Below are 23,668 nucleotides of genomic sequence, written 5' to 3'. Positions count from 1 at the left end.
TGTCACTATCAACCCATGTAAACAGTCGTTCCCCCTCCGGTTCATATGCTCAGTTCTTGAAAGTAGTTTGTCTTGCCTCTGCAACATGCACTTCTGTGACTGCTTTCATGCTGTAAGTTCTCTTGATATGGGACAGATGGTGGTGAGGTGCTGTACAAAGGGAAGGAGCATATAAAGGCTTACATTAAAGAAGCATTCTTTATTTCAGGATTTAGAGGTAGCTAGTTGCTTGGTTGGTTTTGTGTTTTATTAATCAGTTCACATCCTGGTGTCAAACATTTCTTCAAAGGAGCACACAAGTCTTGAGACGCTGATACTTCACATGCTGTCCTTTGGTCCTCACCACTTAAAGTGAGAGTAGCAGTCCCAATAACATGGGAAACACTTGCTTTATTTTTAACTTTTCGCTCTTCGATGCATCCTCGCAATTTATCCAATTGCTTTGGATTTATTTTCAAAGCTGACGAGCCAAATAAAGGCTGTCAGTGTGTAAGATGAAAAGGAAGCAGGCAAAAACTGTCATTTGCTGTGCTGAGCCTTACCTGTGTTGCTTGGAATGCTGCAGAAAAAATAAAACGTTGTTTTATGTGCTTTGGTTAGTGCAGTGCTGGCAGTCCCTCTCCGAAGAGAAGCTCTCTCAGGCAGCGTGGTTGCTTGGCAGTTGGGGTGCTTCTGCCTTGGCTGGCAGGTTGTAATGCTCTGCTTGCAGATGGGATGGCCCATGTGGAGGGTTGGATTCTGATCCTGGTGAGTCCTTTCCCTTGGGATGCTCTGTGATTCCGTGGTGGAGCACAGACCAGTGTTGGCAGCGGGATGAGCACTCCCCTCTGTGTCTGTTGTTACATTACCAAAAGCCAAATGTTCTGTGAGAGGGGTAGGTTGGTTTGGCCTGTCATAGCAGGAGGAGAATGGAGGCAGTCTGGATATGCTGTCAGTTGGGAAATAGTGCTTTGCATGTGTGAAATAGCCTGCTTGAGTCACACAGGTCCCTTGGAGAGCAAGTGGCCCCGAGGCAGTGTGCATGGCCCTTCCATGCAGATCGTCTTCCCATTGCTTTTGCAGCTCTTATTTCCCTGCTTACTGTGGAAGATAGTTTAAACTCAAAGTGGCTATTTCAGATGAGAAGGACCATTCAAATTGGCTTCAGGGAGCAATGTTTTCCCTTAAAACTTTTTGTATCTCAGGGTGTTCTTTCATCTCATGGTTTTATCTTTTTTGCTCTTAAGACCAAAAGCAGAGCCATTCAACTCTGTGAGTGTTGTCCTCTTTGTGTCTCTCGCTTTGTTTCCCCACAGCCTGCTTGCTTTCTTCCATCTGGGAAGCAGAGTGGAAGATGGACAAGAAAGCACGGTCCTTGTTGAGAGGCCTGGTTACAGGAGAGCTGATGTTGGAGGCTTATATCAGTTTTTCTGGACCCTTGCATCCAGATGAGTGGGTCTGGTTTAGTTTGTACTCTGTCGTGTTCATGGAGTAGCAGTCTCTCTCATGGATTAGAGGTTAGGTGCAGATTTTGCTCGTTCTCTCCCTTGAGAAGTGATCTCTATTTTTTTGTTAATGTAATTTTTAGCGCATCTGCCTTTGCAGATGCATCTTTGTTCCCATCTGATGGGTTTGTTGCTCAAGATTCATGCTTACAACTTAGTGGGATGGGACCCAGCCTGGGGTTTGGGGATCTCAGGCAATTGCAGTGCAGCAGCTTAGTCACATTTCACTGCATGGCACTTTGGTGTGGTGTTTTGGGGCAAACTGACTCTGCTGTCAGGAGGCCGAGGAAAGCGATGCATGTGTGGACTGTGGCATGCAAGTTAATTCCCTTTGAAATGGGGGATCTGTGAACTTTAATATCTTTACTGTCTTCTTTCTTTTTAGGCAGTTCCTTGTATCAGTGGTAGATTCATGCAAGGTATCCGTAGTTTTATGCTGTCAGAATGTTCCAGAGCTTGTCCTGTGAAAGGAATGCCTCAAGGTGTTCAGGCTGCAGCTGTAGTTTCTCCAACTTTGGATGGTGATTTTAATTTTCTAATGAAAAAGCTATGCCTTCCATTTGGGAGTGTTTGTCTGTGCACCAGGTTATTGTACTGAATTGCCTTGTGCTTTACGCCTCCTTTCAGCCAACCAAGGGCATTTAAATGGGGCTGTCATTAATTGTACATAAGGAGGAAGTGTCACACGAGAATGTTTCAAGCTGCATCTGTCTGCTTCTCATTTGCTCAAAAATAAGAGAAGCTTGAGCAGCACTGAGATGTTGTCTTAGGGATTTAAAAATGGTGTAACACCTTGCTGTTTCCTTTCAGTGCAAGCACTGAGCTGAGGTGGACAGGACTGTTAGACACCAGTGACCTTTTTGCTGTTGTTTTTGTGTGTCTTGAAACGTGGATGCAAATACATGGGTTTCTTGTATACAGCTCACGTGTCCAGCATTGCACTGCCACTGTTTTACCCTTCTAAAATCCCACTTAGCCTGAGAATCTCAGTCAGGTTCACTGTGCTGTCCCCCTGAAAGAGGGGAACATTGTGCATGAGCTGCTTGAACAGTCACTGCCTCAGAGAGCACATGGATCTGTCACTTCCCACTGCCACGTGAGCCTTCGTTTTGGGAAGCATTATGGGTAAATAACTGGTGTCTTGTTTTTCTGTTTCAGTATGTATGACCAACTGCCCTACGCTGATTGTCATGGTGGGTCTGCCAGCCAGAGGAAAAACCTACATCTCAAAAAAGCTGACACGCTATTTAAATTGGATTGGAGTGCCTACAAAAGGTGATGGGCTTAATTTTGTTTGCAGGGCTGAGGTTTGGTGTTTTGTCAGCCTAATTGCCAATGATTTTGTTACCCAGTTGGTTGTTGGCTACTGGGACTCCTTTCTTGATGTATATTTTTGCAGCTGTGGCATACACGGGTTCTCTGTTCTGATGTTTGCTGAGCATATTCTGGTGACTGTTCATTTACCTCCATGTTGTAACAGATGGCTAAATCAACTTTGCCCTTACTCCTTAAGACTTAGGATTTTCAGCTGCCTTATTGTATTCCCCTTCTCTGCATTGGGCTGAAAAAGGAAGCGCCTTTGCGGGCAGAGCAGCAGTCAGCACTTCTGGGTTAAAGTTCTGGCTTCTCCATTTCCTTTGTGAACTTTGTGCACTGTGTAATTTATGTGTTACATGTTGTTTTAATTGTATTTGTGGAATAGATTACAGCTCTGTCTTTCAGTGTTACGACCCCATGGAACAGGACCAGTGTCTTGTGATGGCTCTCATAAGGAATTGAGTTGTGTGTTTGGGAGGAGAGGCTTAGACTAGTTATGCCAAGATTGTTGGGGATTGGAGCAGCAATCTCTCCCTGCTTTTCCCTGTATTTGTGTAGAAGGTACCCTAGTGTTCTGTGCAGAAATGGTAGCTTTACAGTCTTGGCTAGTTAATCATTTAAATGATGTTAAACATAGGAGAGCTTACTAAAGAATAGATGGTAGGCTCTTCAAGGGTGTATTTCTGAGTCATCCTGAGAAGTCCAGATGAAGAGCTCTGCCCTGTGTTTAAACTGCTGTTGGATTCTAGGATGTAGGTTTTGGAGTTGATGCTTTCTTAAACTCATAGAAAGTTATCAGCTGTGTTTTGTTTAATTGGGTCATCGTGGAGAAGGTTATCTTATTTGAGTTTGGGAGTCTACAGAATTCTGGTGATCTCTTGTAGTTAAGTTATGACTTGTCTCACCAGAGCACCTCCTTGCTATGCAGTATCCAATTTTTAGGGACTTGAGTTTTTGTCCATTAGGCCACAGTGGAATAGAAGTCTTAAATATGTTAGCCTATGTCCAATCTGATTTAAATGTATGTTATATGTATACATGCATGTGTTAAGTATACATGTTATGTGCTTATGTCCTAGTGTTGAGTGGTCTGCTATGTGAGCAAAGCAGAAATGTAGTACCAGATAACAAAATACTGCCCACATCTGACTCGTGGCTGGTTGAATTTATCCTGGATGCATCAAGACAAGAAATGGTGATCTGCTTCAGGAGTTCTGTGGGCTGTTGTAAGCAGCACATCAGAAAATGTTTGTGCCTGTGCTTATCAAGCAATAGTTACAGTGCTGCTGCCTAATTATACAGAAAAATGCAACGTGAAAGTGGTACCTGGGCCTCCACTGTAGGCTGCTGATTCTGGTTTGCCTTTATTAGAAGGGGTGACCTGGGACTTCCGTGGAAAGCCACAGACCTTTGTTGTTTGTGTCATCGTTGATGTAATTGTACCGAAGCTGAGATCAATTTAAATTACCTCCCCACTGGACTAGATGTCACACTGCCTCGTGCTTCCACTTGCTGGGACTCAGTAGGTGATACAGTAACAGATGTTAGGAATACAGTTATGGCCTTTGGCTCTTAATGCCTTGAAATTAGCATGTACTTAATACAGTAAGCGTCCTTATCCTCTGAGACAGATGGTTCAAACTATTAGTTTATCTAAACCGGAGAGAAGACAAATGGTGTCTTTTCTCATAATGGACTTTAAGCACAATGGACAGTTTAAGACCAGAAGGTGAAGGTGAATAGGCCGAGGGTTTTGCTGTTTGATTATTTGAACCATTTATGGTGTTTGAATTGTTTCAGCCATCGGTTCAATTTATTTTTTTCTTCCTTCCAAAATCCTTTGTCAGTAAGAATTGGAAAGGCTTAAAACTACAAAGGGCTTTTGTGTGGGCTTTGTGAGGAAAAGGAGGTCAGGTAGCTGCCTGAACAGAGCTGTCTCTCAGTGTGATTTTTAGATGCTACCCTTTGGCAAGCTTTTTGGAGTAGTTTTGGCTGCGTGCTGGATGAGTGCTGTTAAAACTTCTCCACCGAGGTGGGTGATGGTGATAAGGACGAATGGTTGCAGCACTGAATAGGTCTTTTGCCTTTGCTGTGCATCACGCTCTTGCAGTAGCTATTGTTCGATACCAAGAGCTTTATTTTTTATTTAAGGTTGAGCTCTTCCATCCTGTGTCTGTCTTGTTCTTAATTTCATCCCCGTGATGATGTCCGTTATTTCTTTTCCTCTGTGCAGAAATAAAGTCTAGCAAATACTGATATCCTGCCAGCTTCTCAAGCAGGATACTTGTTTGATCTAATGTTAAACAAAACGCTTTGCAGTCCAGCAGAGAAAAGTATAGATCTGAAAACAAGTTTAACATTAGTTGCACTTTAGAGACACGCTTTGAGAGCTGTTAAAAGTTAATGAGGGTACAGTGTCATTGCCTGCTGTGTGACAAAACTGGGCTGCTTTGCCCTAATCCCACATCTGATACTGAGACACACAAACAAACGCACACAGACCTTTGCCTAGATGAGGGGTAGCTTTTTTTTTTGACCACTGTTAGCAGATTGTAGTAAAGATAAAAGGCACAGGAGTTCCTGTGAAATACTGTGTACTGATCCTGAAGGAGCAGGCTGTTTGAGCAGTGTTCTTAAACAGAGAAACAACCAAAATGATGTGATATGTCTGGCTTGATATGTGCTGAATTATTTTATACTTGCAGGTGGTTTGGTTTCAGAGCTGTCATAACAATGATCCTGTTATCCTGTGTTACTATTAGCTCCCACTAACACTGTTTTCTTCTTGGCAGAGTTCAATGTTGGTCAGTATCGTCGAGATCTGGTGAAAAAGTATAAATCTTTTGAATTCTTCCTGCCTGACAATGAAGAAGGGTTGAAAATCAGGAAGTAAGTTTTGAGTGTGTTTGTCTGTACGCAGCTGACCGTATTAAAGTGGCACCCTGCTCTTGGAGGCTGCTTTAAGCTGAATTTTTGTTTACAAAAGACAGAGATATAATAAAGAGACAGGGAAAAGAGCTCCAGAAGAGATGGAAAGGTGATTTATTTCGGCTGTTTACCATTTAGGGTATTATTTTTCTGAACTGCTTCAGCTGAAGTATCAAAATATGGAGAAGGTAAATACTTGAACATGATTCTTTTTGCCCTCGGGGCAGGCTGTTGTTTACAAGGTATTCAGAAAATTTTCACTCAAAACCAAAGGCAAATGTTATTGTTATCTACCTTTTTTGTAAAGTACCAGCTACTAGATGTGACCTTTCTGCTGCCCAATTCAAAAAACATTACATAGTTCCTTTTCTTTTGGGTTTGCACTCCATCATTTTTTTGCCTGCATATTTGTCGTTATCCATTCAGCGGGTGACACACGAGTATTTTCTCCCTGAGGTTCTCTTCTTTCTCACCACGTGGGTGTGTCGTGTACCAGTCCAGTGCAGTGCCTCAGTAAGTGCCATGCTTTACTGTTGTAACACTGTGCAGAGCAAGGTGGGCCAGGTGTGGACATTGTGCCTGGGATACCTCTGTTCTTCAGCTTAGACAAAGGCCTGTGGAAATGGCAGATGGATTGATGGTCAGAGTGAGAGGGAGCTGTCTCTGTTCCAGAATGTCCAATAGGATGCTCTTTTGATTTTCTTTGTTGGTCAGTTTTCTGTGCAGTTAAGAGACTACAGCATGAAATGACAAAGAAAAGAAATTCTTGAGGAATAGAAGTAGTTTTCATTCAAACTGCTTAGAATACAGTGTTATTTTCTTCGTAATGGCTTTGGCTCAAGCAACAGAGATGTCTGAACTTTCTTTTGTGGCTCCCCTTTGCTTGTCCTTGTTCTCTTCCCCCTCCCCTTCCACTCCAGCAGCATTTGAGGACTGCTTACTGCTGAAAGAGAAGGACTTACATAAGAGCCTCCAGACTGTTGAGGACCAAAGTGTAGCTGAGCAGTGCGTTAGCCTTGCAAGCCCCTGCCTTTTGCTTAGAGGTAGAACAAAACCTTTCATGTGCCTTCATGTCACCTGTCAGACTGAGTGGTGGGGAACAGAACGTGAAATGGGCTGTGTGAGCTGATCTGCTTAGTCAGCACAGAGTTTATATTTATTTAGTGAAGATCTGACAATGAATCTCAGTACCCAACATCTGTTACCATGCTAATGTGGAAATACTGTCAGGGTTGAAGCACTTCAAGATAAAGCTGTGCATGCAGAATATAACATGGGAGAGAGATGTGTTTCTGTCTGGAAGTCAAAATAGAGTACAGATGCATAGAAGAGCTGTGAAATGGGCAGATTCTTACATTGGCACTTCATATTCAAGGTTGTAGGTCTATGAAATAAGCAGGGCTTTGTGCATGAGTAAATGGTACACAGTGTTAATGTGGCTGCAGATAAAGTCATAATAAACTTCCGATATAGCACTGACACTGGGGAAACAGGGAAGTTGTGAGTGGGTTTATCCTTGTGCAGATCTCACACAGTGCAGAGTGTTGGCATTGGAGTTTTTTGTGGTGTTTGTGTCCTTGATAGTCTCCAGCATGGATTGCTTTGGGTTGGTGATTGCACTGGGGTTTTTATTATCTCTGTTAGGCGCTGACTTCGTTTCACTCTCTTTTTCAGGCAGATTTATTTACGTAGACAATTTTGACACAATGGATAAAAGGAAAAGAAGTAGGTACTGACAAATCATAGAATCACCAAGGTTGGAAAGAGCAGAGCTGTGAGGTAAACAGCTGAAGTTGATGTTTTGTTCTCTCTGAGAATCAGATTAGGAAGCTGCTCTACGTTGGTCCCATCATTGGCCCAGAGCAGCACGAGGTTTGCCTTTTTCTAGGCAGAGATGAGCTAACATTTCCAGGGCACTTTGATCACAAGGTGTAAGTGTTAATAAGATGACTTTTGCTAGCATCTGAGATTCCTTCTCTTTCATTTTTAAGACAGTGTGCCTTAGCCGCGCTGAACGATGTCCGGCAGTACCTCAGTGAAGAGAACGGGCACGTGGCTGTAAGTTTCTTGATGAAGATGAATTCTTGAAATGTTTCTCTACAAAACAGGGTCTGTCCTCTGGGCAGCATGCAGTGTGTGATTCTGGTACCTCTTTGGTATATCAGACTTTCTTCTGTGGTGGCCGTGCGTTAGATCTGCTGCCTTGGAAGTGGAAGGAGTGCTTAAGTTCAGGGTGATGGTTGCACTGAGCAATCATGTTTGTGATCTGAGGGATTAACAGGGGGCAGGGTTTTTTCTAAAAGAAAAATTTTCTAGGTTTCTAAAAGAAAATGGTTTAGTCTCTACAATATATGATGTACTGCTAAACACGTCTCTTTGTTTTTGGATGCACTTGTTTTTTGCTTTTGTTTTTAATTTGCTAGTGTTTTAAGTGAAAGGTGAAGATCTGTTGAACAGAAAGCACCCTAGATATTGCTTGTCAGTTGTCTTATTGATACTGGAGCAATGTCTGAAGAGAGCAAGAAAAACTTGATGTACATTATGGTATATATGTGATGGCAGAATGTAAAATGCACGGTTTGCTGGGAGTGTGAGGGGACCTTTATGCTGTGGTGTGGGGAAATGCTGGTGATGGTCAGAGCTAAAAATATTTTTGTATAAAAAAATTGCTACGTATTTCCTTACAATCAACAGGCAGGATTTGGTAGTCTTGCAGGTGTTCTGCTGTGTGATGGTTTTATCCTAGCATTTTCAGTTTAGTTTCTTTTCAGGATTGTTTAGATTTATTTTTTTCTGGGAATTGCAGTGTCTTGACTTAAAAGGCAGTGGATTGGAGAGAAGGGAAAGTGCTTTCTCTGCTTTCCTTCTCAGAGAGACTTTGAACCCTTGTTTTTATTGTCCCTGACACAGTGCTTGTTGCAGGCTGATGTGCTTTGTTAATTACTCTTTCACTCTTTCACTTTAATTATCTCTAGGTCTTTGATGCTACGAACACAACTCGAGAACGCAGAGAAACCATTTACAAATTTGGTGAAGAAAATGGGTACAAGGTGAGTCAAAAGCAGAAGAGCTCTGAGCTATGCCTGACTAGACAGGGCAGTGGCATTTTGCTCCATTGGCTTGTCTGCTGAGTTAACAAGTGTTCTAGGGCAAGCAGCAGTGTTGATAGGTGCAGAGTCAGCGCTGTGTTTTGTGTCCTCCAGCATTGTTTGTGATGAAGTCACCCCATCTTCATTTTTCTTGTCTTCATTGTTAGCAGTGTTAGAAGCTAATCTCTGTAATGCTTTGCTTACATCATTCTGGATGTGTAGTTCTCAGAGTACTGTTAGCAAGAACTGTTTGAAGTGGTGGTTCTTAGTGCAGGTCAGATTTTCCCTGCTGAAATACTTAAGGAAATGTGTGTAGTTCTGCTTAAACCAAAGGCTTTCTGTGGCTTTCTACCTTCTGTCCAGGGCTGCTTTGTAAAGTTTAGCTCTTCTCCAGTAGTCTTCCCCTCGCTCTAACCTTGTTTCTCCATATGCCTTTGAGAAAGCCAAACACTGAGAAAAGGCTGCTCCATGAATTGAAATGTTCCTACTTCATTCTCTCAGGCGCATTAGTTAATTCTTGCATGGCTGAATCTGCATTCTCCCTGTTTATTTCTCTTTCATGCTAAATTTCTGTCATTCCAAAATTATTCCACATTGTTTTGGAAAATCATTGTAAAGCACAGTTCTTAAGGGAACAAGCCAACAGTGTCTGCTGAGTAGGTCTGGAGAAGCTGAGTGCTTGAGTGAAGGAGAGTCCAAGGTAGGCTCTGTTAGAAAAGGGTTAGCATGGAGGTGGTCAGACTGCTGACTGTGTGTTGGTGTCCAGAGGCATTTCAGTTCAGTTGCTTTCTTCTTTCTGTACACATGGCTTCCTGTTGGGATTGAAGACGTTTTTTGTCGAGTCAGTGTGCGTTGATCCAGAGGTCATTGCTGCAAACATTGTGGTGAGTACAGGAAAGTTGGCTTTAACTACTTGAAATCATGAGAGTGTAAAATATCTCAGTATTTTTAGAGGCACATTACGAGGACTTCCAATAGTGAGAAGTATTGGTTGCTATTAATGGACACTTGGCATTTATTTTCACATCCACATGTTTAACTCAGAAGTTAAATTCTTCAAAAATTAGCTCTTAATCAGAATGCACGTGGAGCAGTATCTTCCAGATAACAGCCTTTTGTGCTGTGTTTCTCCCTCCCCCGTTTGTTTAAACTTAAATGAAAAAGGGAAGATAACCCATGCACTGCTCTCTCATTTTTGTTCTGAACAGCAAGTGAAGCTGGGCAGTCCTGACTATGTTAATTGTAGTAATGATGAAGCAACAGAAGACTTCATGAAAAGAATAGAGTGCTACAAGAACTCCTATGAGACGTTAGATGAAAATCTTGACAAGTAAGTGATGCAGTAATACTGTGATCACAGCTGGGTTGTATTAAGTTGTTCCGTTAGGGGTTGGGTGATCCTGTATTGGGGTTGAAGGCTTTCCAGCCACAGTATTCATAGCTTGAGCTCTGTTTCTGCTGGTAAACTACGGACAGTTGAGTTATAGCCTGGAACCTTGTATTGAGGGATAACTGCCTTATGAGTTTATTCTGGTACAGTACTCTTTCGGATTTTTCCTACTTGGAGAATGTCCTGATTCTTCTGGGATAGAGCCAACACTTCCTAAATTGTTCCAGATGGGCCATAGTGATTTTTGTTATTGTTATTTGTGTTTTTGTTTTGTTTTGTTTTAATGTATGGGGAGACCTGATTGCTTTGTAAACAAATTAATTTGTTGAGATGGTGAGGATATATTTTTATCACAGCGGTCTTAGAAATGTGACTTCTAAATTTATTTACCCTTGCAAATAATCCTGTACGTGTAGTGCTGTGAGAAACTTTCATACCTACCTTTTGCTCTTTTGCCAAAGCATTCAGTTTTTTCATTAAAACTGAAAGTAAGGTAGGGATGAATCAAGTGGGAAGGAACCAGTATTTCATTCTGAGCTGCACTCATATTGGTGCTCCTGGTTTGTTTCAGGGTCAGGGCTATAAAGAAAACTGGGCTACATTTTAAATGTAATTGAGTGTAAAAAATGTAAAGCAGATACAGTCAGATCAGTTCATGCGTGCAGTGTCTGTGATGGACCTGGTGACTGTGCCCACGTGGAACAGTAATGATAAGGTTCACAGAACACAGCTGAAGATGAGGTGATGGTACCTGCTTCTCAGCACCTCCATTTGTTTTATTATGTTTCTGGTTTTATTGTGGTGCCTCAAGAGAACAGCAGTGGTTGTTTTCAGTTTGTTACACTTCTGTTGTCCTTTATGGATGCTACTCTGAGATGAGAAAGGATAAGGAGGAGTGAAAACCGGAGTTATAACCTCTCTGTTGCAGGGAGAGAATTCATCCTCTGCTTCCAAATGACTGCTTTGTGCCCCTCACTATTTGGGGGTTGGCCTGTAGTACTGTAATGGCTGTTCCAATGCTAATGGAGGGCTTGTCTGTTGCTGTGGCTGATTGCTCTTTTGTTTTGTACTACTGGAAACTTATGTGGGATCTTACTAGATTTTTTGTTGTTGTTTGCTCATGAAAGGGATCTTTCTTATATTAAAATAATGGACGTTGGAAGGAGTTACCTTGTGAACAGAGTAATGGATCACATCCAGAGCCGAATTGTCTACTACCTCATGAATATCCACGTGACTCCTCGGTCAATCTACCTCTGTCGACATGGAGAAAGTGAACTCAATCTGAAAGGGAGAATAGGAGGGGATCCTGGGCTGTCTGTCAGGGGTAAAGAAGTAAGTCGTTCCCTCCAGAACAAGCACTGCTTTGGGTTCTGTTTATATCTGTGCACGTGTGTGCAGTTCGTGCTGCATAGTTACAGCTTTCTGCCTCTAACCCTTTTACTCTTAGCATCTTAAGGATTTCTTAGCTGTGTATGTGGGTAGTAGAAACAGAATAGACACTGTGTGTATTGTGATTTGGTAGAAGCTCTTTTGTCTGTTACTGACTGAGCTTTCTGTTTATCCTAGAGCACAAAGCAGTGGTTAGGGAGGCTTTAGTTGTAATTGTAGATTTGTAAAATCCTAACCTGTTGGCTAACCTGTAAAGTTCACAAGTTAAAAGTGAAGGGAAAATTCCTGAAGATAAAATGGCAGAATACACGTCTTCCTTTTATTCTTTTCCTTCCCTCCAGTGTTCCCCTTGGCTTAACAGAGCATGCTTTTAGCCTTGACAAAGCCACATGGTGAAGTTATAATGAGTTTTCAGAGGCTGAAGCTTGTGGCTTCCAAATTGATACAGTATGTTGTTTCTGAGCCCTCATCCAGTGTCTCATGGCTTTTCTTTCAGTTTGCCAAGAGCTTGGCACAGTTTATTAATGAGCAGAACATCAAGGATCTGAAGGTTTGGACCAGTCAGATGAAAAGGACCATTCAGACTGCTGAAGCTTTGGGAGTGCCTTATGAGCAGTGGAAGGTTTTGAATGAGATAGATGCAGTAAGTTCTTCTCTGAATGTCTCAAACGCTGCTTTGTTTGCTAGGGAGTCAGGAAATATGTCCTTTTGTAATGATGTGCCTTTTATGTGATAGAAAGTCATCTAAGCAGTGGATCTGCAGCCTACAAAGGCTTGTGATCGTGATTCATTCCTGTTAGGTGCTTTATTAAAATTTAAGAATTATTGTTTTAAGAGTTATCATAGTTTTGGCTTGTCTTTCCCAGTGGGCCATTCCTCAGGAACACGTGATCACGTGAACAGTGATTCACGTAGTAACTTAGCTGGATCCAGACACTGGTAGAATTAATCTGAGTGTCCTGTTCATTGTACCTAAAGATTCTCTCTTAAGTGTCAGAGAAAAAAGAAAATAACTTGTTAAATCATATTTGCATATGGTTTTACTATTAAGTGATTTCTGCTTTTTGCACACTGTTGGGAATAGGCACATTGTCATTATTTTTTATTACCTGTAGGGAGTGTGTGAAGAAATGACATATGAAGAAATACAAGAGAATTACCCTCTTGAGTTTGCATTGAGAGACCAAGACAAATACAGATACAGATACCCTAAAGGAGAGGTATGCTGTGTTATTTTTTCTTCCGGGGTGACTGACTTCCTCATCGTTAATACAGGCATGCTGACTTTATTAAAGCATTAATCTTTCCTAAAAAAGTTGTTCTCTTCTCCAGCACACAGGATCTTGTAAGGACTGACTCCTGACCATTTGATTCAGAGCTTGAAAAGTAATAGATTTAGAGAAACAGTTCAGGTATTTGATTATGTTGGCATTGATTTGATGCTGGTCCTGCAGTGATGCAACAGGAAAACCGATTGCTTCAGCGTATTGCCTGTGCCAACGTGGTGTCAGGATTGCTTTTATTCATTGCTGTTGATAATGCTTAGTTTGCATTCAGGTCTGGATGAAAAGCTATGGAAATCCATGGGCATATTGGTCTTTGACTTTAATAAACTCCTTGCCTCTGGGAAAATAACTTGCTGGCAGCTTTTCTAAAGAGAAGCCATTACAGTGGAACAATTACCAGATGCCACATGGTGTGTGTGCTGGTGCTGAAGGCTTATAGGATTTGGGGCAGCAGGGCGGGTAATGGCAGCAGCTGCTCGGCACTCTCAGTAATGATGAGGAACTGGAGCTCTGAGGACTTCTTTCCCCAGCAGTCAGAGGTAATCACTGTGATAAGAGCAGGCTGCTTGCAGGTGTGACCTCTGTCTTACTCCTGAGGCAGTCATTAAGCTGCAAAGTTCTCCTAATCCATTTGAACAAGAAGCCTTTGTTTTCCAAGGAGCCCTCTTGAAGGTTGGGGGATCGCTGTGTTTGTCACAAGCAGTGTCTCTGTAAGTGTGTGAGACATAACCTGTTCATCTGCAGATGTTCTGAACTAGATTCTAGGGATTCTACACGCAGTGACTAGAAAGAGCTCTTTCACAAAGCAGATTTTTTTTTAGAGCATCTGCTCTTTGGTATAGGGAAGATCTAATTGGTGGATTTAAATATTACTCCAGCGGTTGGCAGTGTTCCAAGGTGACATATAAAAGATGGCTAACGTGAAGCTAAGGTGCCCACTGTACATATGTTTGCCTGTTCTCCCTTTTTAATGTTCTGCTGGTTGCTTTTTTTTCCTACCTGCCCCACTTCTTTCCCAGTCCTATGAAGACCTGGTTCAGAGGCTGGAGCCGGTAATAATGGAGCTTGAAAGACAGGAGAACGTGCTTGTCATTTGTCACCAAGCTGTCATGCGCTGCTTGCTTGCGTATTTTCTTGACAAGCCTGCAGGTAAGTTTTCCTTCATATGGTGCAAGTGGCCTACTGTACTGAGATATTCTGAAAATACTGACAAAGGTTTGAAACAGTGATTTCAACCGCCCTCTGATGGTACAGCAACTTGTAGTGGGCAAATAAATGTTTGCATGTTTGGTCTGTTCATGTGACTTGATCGGTGATTTTACTGAGCTAGTTCTCACCTGTAATGCTGTCATGTTTGTTTTTCTCCTTTGCTTCTGTAGCATATCTGTGGTATGCAAGGAATGAAAGGTGTGCACTGTCAGATAGACTTGTAAGCGATCGGCCTGGCACTTAATAGAAAGTTAAAATGTCTTTTACCTGTATGTCATGTGTAATTCGATGTTTGATTTCTCAGAACAACTGCCTTACCTGAAGTGCCCACTGCATACTGTCTTAAAGCTAACCCCAGTGGCTTATGGTAAGTAATACTTCCAAAAAGTCCACGCACAGCACTAACATCATCTGTAAAGGTTGTGCAGTATTTAACTTACAATGTTTATTTCAATATAAAAGGGAATGAACAGTCTTGACTTTGCACGTATGTCTGTACAGCTTTGTTAGAATCCATGAATCCTTTGGTTTCTCTTTGCTTTGTGTTATGCCAAAAAAATGTGTTTTCACTGTGGAGAGCCTGAACCTGCCAGTGATTGAAACTGCTAATGGAGAGTTTTCTTGATTATTTGGTTCACATGCCATTTGACTAATTCTGGCAAACTCCTGTCACACTGCTCTAGTCCACTAAGATCTCAGTTTGTATGGATGTGTTTGAGGGTCTCGTTCATTAGAAGAAAAGCAAACGTAGTAACATGTAGGCTTACCATCTTATGGAGGGTGTTATTTTTACCTTTAAAGTAATTTAGCTCTGTTTTTCTGGAAATACTTGTTCCTGAACCTTCACACCACCACATGAACTTTCCTCGTTTGTTTTTGCTGGCGTGTTTGTTAGCAGCTGTTCTTAGCTCTGAGCTCAGGGGCCTTAGCTGGGTTAGGTAGCTGTAGAGTCTCAGGGCGTGGGTTCCAGCGTGTACTTCTTACTGGTTTTAGGCTGATAGCTAATTACATTCCATGTGCTTTTCCACCCCAGCTTAGTACATGTGAGCTGTAAAGTTTCTTTAAGAGGTGGCTTAATTGTATCTTCTGATACCTAATCACAGATCAGAAGATTACAGACCAAGAGGAGTAAATGTACAGTTTAACCAGGAAACAGATTGCCAGAGAAAGTTGAGTTATTTGTGGAAAAGTCAGCTGCCTTTGATTATCAGCATCAAAAAATAGCAGTACTTTGATTTGGTTTTAGACTCAGATAAGTAGAGGCAGAGTAACTAGCTGTTACCTTGGGAGATGTCAGAGATTTTTGTCACCGAATTGTGGGTACCTGCTGCAGTAAGTGCTGTGGTGACACCTGCTGTTCCCAGCCTTGCATGACAAGCTGCGGTTCAGAAAATCGAGTTGTAGAATGAGAACAATGAGAACCACGAGGATATTTTAAAGATAAGGTCACTTTTTGGGAACTGGCTTCTCTCAGGTCTGTGGTCGAGGACTATTTCCACGGTGAGGGGTTGTGTGGTGGTGGTGTTTGGGGTTTGGTTTGGTTTGTTTTTGTAGGAAGTTTGGTGACTTTGTTGGCAAGTTTTCAGAGGGTCCACATGTTTTCATAGAACCATAGCATGGTTTGGGTTGGACCTTTAACATATCTAGTTCCCCTGCTATAGGCAGGGACACCTCCCTTCAGACCAGGCTGCTCACAGCCCTGGCCAGCCTGGCCTGGAATGCTTCCAGGGAGGGAGCACCCACAGCCTCACTGGGCAGAGATGTTTACTGACATACCAGATGGGGAAGGAGAAGTGGTGTGAAGAGCTATCCTTGACCTTCAGTGAAAGAAGGATCAGGATGTTTCAGTCAAACTGCTCAACGTACAAGGGCTGTGTAAAATACACGTGAACTGCTGCCTCTGTCGAACTTACTTCGAGCTGAGGCCTCCCTGTGAGCCAGGGCTGCATTGTGCATGGTCACATGTGGTGTGTTCCACTCCTTCCAGCTAACCACTGTTAGATGGGAGCTGTTGCAGCTGGATGTTACCCAACAGTCTGCAGAGTGCAGTGTGTTTACAGAGGGGCTGAGGGACAGATGGTGTGGGAGCACACAGGAGAGAGAAGCTGTGCCTTGCTGTAGGTATGAACCTTCTCATCAGTAATTAAAAACAAGTTAGGAATATGCATGTCAGCAGTTAACTGTAGAGAAGCTCATGGGTTCTTTGTGCTGGAGGATAATTGTTTCAGGGTCTGATCTCAGCTCTGGGTAAGCAGTCCCTAAAGATGGCTGGCATCAGAGATCAGAGCATTCTGCTTTTGATTGCAGGCCCTGCACGTGGATCTGTGAACAGAAGGATGGTTAGGGTGCTCCTCCCAGTATGAGGAGTGCACTTTTCCCTCCTGAAATCTTTTTTCTTGTCTGATACTTCCCTAAGTGTTGACCTTCCTATGGTGTTTGCTCATAACGTTCATGACAAATGAGGCTTCTCAGACTGCTTCTCAGGGAAAGGCAAATATTTGCTGTATTTCTTTGTATTATTCTTTTGAAAGAGCAGTAGCTTTCTAAGGAAAGGCTGAAGTCACCTCTTATGTGCAACAAGCTTATGGAGTGCTACAAATTTAGGAAATACCTGAACAGGAAACTCTGAAAACTGAATTTGTCATTTGTGGTGGATGCTGAACTCTGTTGTGTATGGTATGTCAGAGGAATTCCACTGTGCTGTGTAAAAGTGGCAGTGTGAGATCTGACTGCATCTGGCAAATTGATGTTTCAAATGGAGTTCCCACAGTGTATTGAGTAATTATGATTTGCTGAGTGGGTCAGTCTGTACTACCCAAGTTACATGTAGTTGTCTCTTCTGAGCATGCAGTTTTTCTTAGTTCTCTAGACATTTTTTTTTCCACCCAATTGGGAACTGGAAGCTTAGGTTCTGCTTTGCACTCAGAGGGGAACAAGGGTTATTGATGATGTGAAGTGGAATCATTTCCATGTTTTAAACAGTGAGCTGTAGTCTTCAGCGCTGTAGTGCAATTCTGGTGAGTCTCTGATGTTTAAAAACAGCACAAAATTACAAAGATCTTCTTGGTTGGATGCTTTTCTTCATGTGTGTCAGAAGATGGGAATTTGTGTTCCAAAAAGAAATAATGGTAAAGCAATGATGAGTCTGAAAGATGGATTATCAGCTTGAGAACTGTATTCATCCTGGTGGAATGTGTTCATTTCAGTAGGTTTAGCTGTTCAGAACTTGGGGAACTCGTATGAACCAGAAGAGGGAAGTGATTAACCTTCACAAACTCAAAATTAGAATCATAGAATTGTAGATCAGATTGCATCCTTACCATGACTTCACTTTTTAAAGCAGCCCCATTCTAAAAATGTTTTCTCTCAACAGGATGTAAAGTAGAATCTATATTTTTGAATGTTGAAGCTGTAAACACACACAGAGATAAACCCGAGGTAAGAATGTTTGTTTTTGAATGGGGAACTTGGTGTAATGTGCTAATGGTGGCTGATTTCCATGTCCTTGTGGTTAGAAGTGATTTTGTAACTGCTGACCATATTTAATCTTGCATATCAAGCTTTTTAAGGCTGGAAAAATCCTTTTACTAAGCACAGTATTAATCTAAAAACTGTATGAAGTTCTTCAGGCATCGTTGTTCAGCATAAGTAGAGTGTGGACACAAAATATGCTGTTACAAAAGCCATGCTTATTTCGGAGAGAGTTACTAATGAAGTGATAATCCCCTTCTGAGACACCAGAGTCATCAGCTGTAACTGTTTCATCACTGTGATCCATGCTGCCTACCTTGCAGAGCATACTGATGGTGCTGCCTGTGGTGGAAGCTGGCGCTGGGTCTCAGGATACAGCAAAACAACAGGGAAAGGGAATTGAGCACATGTGGAAGATCTCAGTGGAAATAGAATGGCAGGCTGTGAGAATTCATGCTCTCCCTGTGTCAGGCGTGTGGGCCTCTGTGCTGTGGGGCACTGACGTGCATTTAGGTGGGTTATGCTACTTGCATAGGCAGAACAGTTCCTTTGAAAGGGACTTTCAGTGGTTATATAGTCCAGCTCTCTCACTGCTGTGTTATGGAGGTTACGTGTAGCATGTCATGATTAAAATGCTCTGGTTCCCTTGCAGGTCCTTGTGCTGACCCCATTGAGCTTGGCACTGGTTCCCTGCTGAGACTATCAGCCATGACTTCTAGCGAATTAAAAGTCAGTTTGATAATGTGAGATAAAAATGCTGTGGTAGTTTGCAGGACAATGGCCTGTATTGAAAAGGAGTGTAAAGATAAATGTGTACAGTCACAAGACACAAAGTACTTCACTTATATGAGGGCACACATTTGTGGCAGTTGTGCAGAAATGATGGAGTCTGCAAAGATGTTTTGTTTTAATGACTTGGGCATTATGAGCTCTGGAAGTACTGACTTTTGACCATTCATAGTCACAATATTTCCATCAGAGAGTCACATTCCCTTCCTTCTCTTTCCTGCTTTGTTTTACCACTTCTGTGTCTTGGTTGGGCTTACTGAGTTCAGGAGATGCATTCTCACTTCATGGTTCCCAAAAGCACAGTGAGAATAAATGAGGACGTCTTAGAGCAAACGTTAAGGTAATGTGTGTTGATTTACATAGGTCAGTTTAACATCTACAGTTTGTCTCATTAAATACTGGTGCTGAATTCACAGCTTGGAGTTCCTTGGGAGTTGCTGTTGGAAGCACCACTTGATGTTAATTTAGGAGGAAAGCTGCACGTGCGGTTGGGCAGCGATGTGGCCGTGCTGGCAGTGGTGGTGAGCATTTCAGGTGCACGCAGTGGTGTTGCTGTCTGGACACAGACACAAAGCTGCTTGGTTTGGAGCAAAAATAGATTGATACCGTGAACAAGAAAAAGAGCAGAGGTGTTGTTATGGAAGAACCCCAAATGCTTTTGTCCTTGCCCACAGGGAAACCCCAAAGCAGTCGATCCATTGTTTGTTAATGTGGCTGGGGACAGGGCTGAGCTGCTCCTGTTGCTCGGAGGGCTGTGGGTGTTTCAGAAGCTTTCATCTACTGAACTACACAAATGTGGATTGTTTCTGTTCAGTGAATTTTTCAAATACTCCACTGAAGTCAAAGCATTTAATGAAGTGTTGCGTCACAGATATCAGCACCACTAAACAAAGAAACCACGATGAAGAATTCCTCTGTCTGCGCCCACGAGGAGCTGGTAGCCCTGCCTGCAGGACACTGCACTCCTTATCTGCTGCAGCTGAAGAGATGTACTTTCTCTCTGCTGCAGAGTACTGCAGTGTTTGTTTATGGTGTCTGAAAACCTCATTGTGTGTGGGTGATCTGTCTGAGTGGACTGAAGCCTTGTGTTTGTGGGCCTTGCAGTGGCTGAGGTGGCTGTCCTCAGATGAAGGAATGCAGCCTTTGCTCTGAGTACAAATCAGGCATTGCTGGAGCTGTGGCTTGGCTCCTCCTTTGGGTCAGAACACGAGTGCTGGGGCGTGCTCTGCTTTGTGCTTCTGCCTCAGGTGATGAGCGACCGATGGGAGCTCTACTTCTAGCGAGAGATCCCTATTATTTTTGGGGAGGAGATGAGGTTTTTACTGTTGACTTCGCTTAGCACAGGGTTGAAGGCATAAAGCCTGAAGACCTGGCAAGGCGTTGTTAAACAGGATGTGTTTGTAATCCGCAGGTCAGAAATTCTCAGTTCCTCACAATGTGTGTTCGTGGCCAAAGGGACAGCACCACAGCACGGGGTGTGGGACTCACGGGGCAGTGCACCTCCTCACACAGTGGGTGGTGGAAGGTACACGTGGTTGGTGGTTTTGTTGGCCTTACGCTGCGTGGTAAATACTGTCCTCTGTATTTGTGTTGTATACAGAATGTAGACATTTCCAGACCTCCTGAGGAAGCTCTTATAACAGTCCCTGCTCATCAGTGAAGGCCGTGTCCTGACCAGCTGTCCAACTTGGGTGCCATTTTCATCTGCTGCTTCAGAATAAATTGAAATACTAATCATTCCAGTCACACTGAAATAAAAAATAATGTGAAAACAAAACGACAAAGCCAACAACTCAAAACCCAGAGTTAATCTTTGTGCAGTGCACGGCTTGAGAGAATGATCACAATAAAAGCGTACTGCCCCGCTTCGTTCATTGCCAGTGAGTTGTTAACAGTAATCAGCTGTCCTGGAGCACTGCTTTTATGAATTACTGCATTAAAACATGCTGCAGCATTGATTCTCAAAGCTGTTGAGCTATCAGAACAGCAAGCAATTAACTGAAGTGGTTTTGTCTATGAAAGCTGTGGAGCACATGATAAGTTGTTCTGTGTGCTGTGACCAGTCCCAGTGCCCTTGAGAGTGATCTGAGTGCTGTGTTGCACCACATAAAAAATCCATAGCTGCTGTGCACCGTGGCTCTGGTGCTCTGCGTGTGATCACCAGCACTGTGCAGAGACCAGCACGCAACTGCCCGTGGAGGTACAGGAACGTGTCCAGGTGTTCCCAGCACGCAGCTTCCCTCAGCAGCCGATGTGTGTTGACCAGTGATCAGAGCAGAGGTGCCTTCCCATTTCCTTTCAGTGAGACACGGAGAGGGGAGAAGTAGATGGTACTTGTTCTGCTGGAACATGGGCTGGGCGAGTGCTGGCTGTGGGCAGAACGTGGGTCGGTGTCAGTGCTGAGTGATGTGAGGAGCAGAAGGTGGCTATTTGCTGCTAGGGCTGCAACTTGCCTTGCAAGGCGTGGAAGTGGGAGGCTTTTCCTCCCGCCAGCAGTAGCATGATCTCAGAACAGCAGGGCGTGCATGCTAAACTCTGTTACAGCAAAAGCTGACGTGCTGGTGGGACTGCAGCCTGTTGGCAGTGTGCTGTCCCACCTCAGCTCTGCGGTGTGCGGGTGGTGGTCAGCACTGTGTCCTTCAGCTGGCTCCTGGGGGGGAGCTTTGGAGAGCAAACGAGAGCAGCATGTTGCAGGGTGCTTCTGCCTGCTGGGAGGATTCTCAGACATAGTTTTTCCAAACTTGAGATTGGGGGGAAAAAAAAAACCAAAAAACTGTTGTGTGTTTGCATTTCTAAAGTTACTCTGCAGTTTTCTGAGGTTTATAACACTCAGGAATACCTAACATAACTGAACAGCCCCCTGGCCAGTGGGCTCCTGCTCTCCCAGCTCAGGCAGAGTGGTGTGGGCCATGTGTTGTTGTTGTCAGCTCTCAGTTAGCTCTCAGTTCATGCTTAGGAAATAGTGCACGACTCTAAGCTGAACACATGAAACTTTTGGCAGAGACAGAATCTGTCTGGGGGAGGCACTGGCGCTGCTATGCCCCAAGGAGCCCAGGAAGCACAGCAGTGTAAGGGCTGCTGCTGCTGCCCATCTTTGGGTGATGTTTCTGTGGACCCTCTGCAGCTTTGCGATGTGATGTCTGGTTAGTCTGGTGCCATCCAGCACATCCCATCTAAAACTCTCAGAAGCCAAGTTTTCTGCAGCCATAAAGAAGAGAAAAGCTCAAACTGAGCAGGGGAGATGAAGCACTGTTCCATTGCATGCCTTTATTTCCCGGTGCCTGTGGTTGTTGTGGCAGTGAGCACAGCTCCAGCTGCCACAGTCAATCCAATGTGATCAGTCGAAGCAGGAGTTCATTTGCCATTAAGGGGATGGTAGTCCCTTTCTGGTCTTTCAGATATGTGTCTCCTTTGTCTGATAAACCCTAGAGTTTATTTAGTGGGCTTTGTCCTGGACGAGTGGTGTTTCTTCCACGTGGCAGGTCAGTGTGCTTTGCACCTACAGCCTTTTCCCCCTCACTTTGTTCAGACTGAAGGACTTACTGCTTTCAGCTTTGCATATCGATACTCCCTCTGTCTCAGCTGCTGGGATGTAGTTTTTGCCTGTCAAGCCTTACTTCACTTAATGAGGTGGCTTTTCCTTGTCTTGGCCACGTTGTTTTCTCTTAACCTCACAGTGTAGCTGTTCAGTTCTTGTTGCTCTTAATTTCCAGCACCTCCAGATTCCTGCATTTCCAGATTTCCTGCTCCATTTCGAGCTCTGTTTAATTTTCTTTGAATCAACAGCAGATGCTCCGCTTAGATGTTAGCCAGCCTTGCATTGCCTGTGGAGACATCTCCACATTCTCGAGGAGTTTCTGGGTATGTTGCATCAGTTGCTATGAAAATACAGACAGATGAGACAGATGCCAGCACAGTGGGTGTCTCTGTTGTGGTCATGCAGAGAGCAACTTGCTTTGCCAAGTCCTCATGTTCCTGGATGCCAGTGCTGTCTCAGTGTCTCCAGAAGGAAAGCTGCCCTGTGGGAGCATCTTCCTGGAAGAGGACTGGTCTCTTCCTCAAAGAGAGCAGCTGGAGATCAGGGCGGGCAGCACTTGTGTGTCTGGACTGTTGTAGTGGCTGATGGGTGGGAAGCAGGTGAGAAGAGAAAGGGCTGGCGTTGGTACAGGAGCAGAAATTGGGATTGAGCACACTCAATCCCCCACATCCAATCTAGTACTACTTGTTAATCCTTTTCTTCTGAAGGAGTGACTGTGTCCTGGTGGCTGGGGCTGGGGCTCTGTGTGGAGGTGCATTGTGGCTGATGGAGTGGTGCACGGTCAGCGTGAGGCTCTGCCTTCCTCCAGCTGGACTGCAGAGAGGTGCTTGGATGGAAAACACCAAGCAGTGGGGCTGTAAAGCTGTGGGAATGTTATCTGATGTCAGCGTGACATCTGCCAACACCTACACGTCCCACCTCACATTACCAGCTCTTCAGGGAGACATTCAGTCTGCCTGGTGACTTTGCTGCCTGCTGCAACCAGAACAGCCTTTCTAGCTGTGGGTGCTTTTCATTTTTTGTTCATTTTCTCGTGCACTGTGCCTGTGTCTGAAAGGCTACAAGGGGGTAGTAGTTAGAAGCAGTAGGTAGATAAACAAAACAATGTGACACAAATAGTGTGGAGAAACCAGCTGTCCAAAGCCACTTGTCCCAGCAGAGGTGGTGTAACGGGTGCTGCTGAGGTGCTTTCTGAGCATCCCAGTTTGCTTCTGGCTTTTGTTCCCAGGCTGGGACCCCTCCTTGTGCTGTACATACACTGAGGAAATGAGCCTCACAGCTTGCACAATGTCTGTCTTGCATAACCACTGCGAGCTGATCAGAGCTGTGGCTGATGGTGTAACTCATGCCTTCAAGTGCTTTCTGTCTTTAAATTTGCAGAACGTAGGCGTGGACCGCTCGAGGGAAGAAGCCCTGAGGACAGTGCCCAACCACCTATAGCTGCAGCGCCCAGGCAGCAGCCCTTCCTCAGCGCCCAGCACGGAGCCCTTGAGAGCGGAGATCGGGCAGAGCGCACCTCCCCTCCACCTTCAGATGCTGTGGCTGTGATTCAGCTTCTCTGGAGAAGACCTGTAGTTGTGGTTAACTCCTGGTGCCGAAGGGTATCGCTAAAACGAATTCGTGGTGGAGTCATGTTGGTTTTAGACCTCTGTATGTAAAGTTGTGCTGTTTCAGTGGCTTTTAGTGTTCAGCTGTGGATACTGCGAGGTGGTCGATTGCCTGTGTCAATTTTATTGTCCGATTTTAATTAGACTTTGCTTTCTTCAAGTGTTTTC

General features: G+C 43.8%; 1 protein-coding gene across 5 annotated transcripts in view; it reads left to right on the top strand.

The window, feature by feature from the left end:
- The window catches only part of LOC136057043 (6-phosphofructo-2-kinase/fructose-2,6-bisphosphatase 4), a 38,322-nt gene extending 14,967 nt beyond the window's left edge, over positions 1–23,355 (top strand). Inside the window, exons 2-15 of one of the 5 annotated variants that reach the window (XM_065749509.1) lie at positions 1,870–1,903; positions 2,643–2,759; positions 5,594–5,690; positions 7,721–7,787; positions 8,705–8,779; positions 9,646–9,702; positions 10,027–10,148; positions 11,336–11,543; positions 12,097–12,243; positions 12,716–12,820; positions 13,906–14,035; positions 14,400–14,462; positions 17,469–17,533; positions 19,956–20,281. In XM_065749509.1, coding sequence (XP_065605581.1) covers positions 1,897–1,903; positions 2,643–2,759; positions 5,594–5,690; positions 7,721–7,787; positions 8,705–8,779; positions 9,646–9,702; positions 10,027–10,148; positions 11,336–11,543; positions 12,097–12,243; positions 12,716–12,820; positions 13,906–14,035; positions 14,400–14,462; positions 17,469–17,533; positions 19,956–20,015 — 1,320 coding nt within the window. In that variant the 5' untranslated portion in view covers positions 1,870–1,896 and the 3' untranslated portion in view covers positions 20,016–20,281. Of the gene's footprint in view, positions 1–1,869; positions 1,904–2,642; positions 2,760–5,593; positions 5,691–7,720; positions 7,788–8,704; positions 8,780–9,645; positions 9,703–10,026; positions 10,149–11,335; positions 11,544–12,096; positions 12,244–12,715; positions 12,821–13,905; positions 14,036–14,399; positions 14,463–17,468; positions 17,534–19,955; positions 20,282–23,273 lie in introns of those variants that run through there. The other 4 variants (XM_065749508.1, XM_065749506.1, XM_065749505.1 and 1 more) reach the window with 4 other exon arrangements.
- Positions 23,356–23,668: the final 313 nt, after the last annotated feature.

The sequence above is a fragment of the Cyrtonyx montezumae genome, unplaced genomic scaffold, assembly GCF_038088225.1.
Source record: "Cyrtonyx montezumae isolate F1298 unplaced genomic scaffold, pur_monq_1.0 scaffold_6, whole genome shotgun sequence".
NCBI classification, from domain to species: domain Eukaryota; kingdom Metazoa; phylum Chordata; class Aves; order Galliformes; family Odontophoridae; genus Cyrtonyx; species Cyrtonyx montezumae.
Note: the sequence above shows the minus strand (reverse complement) of the source record. Positions and strands in the feature narration are given on the sequence as shown.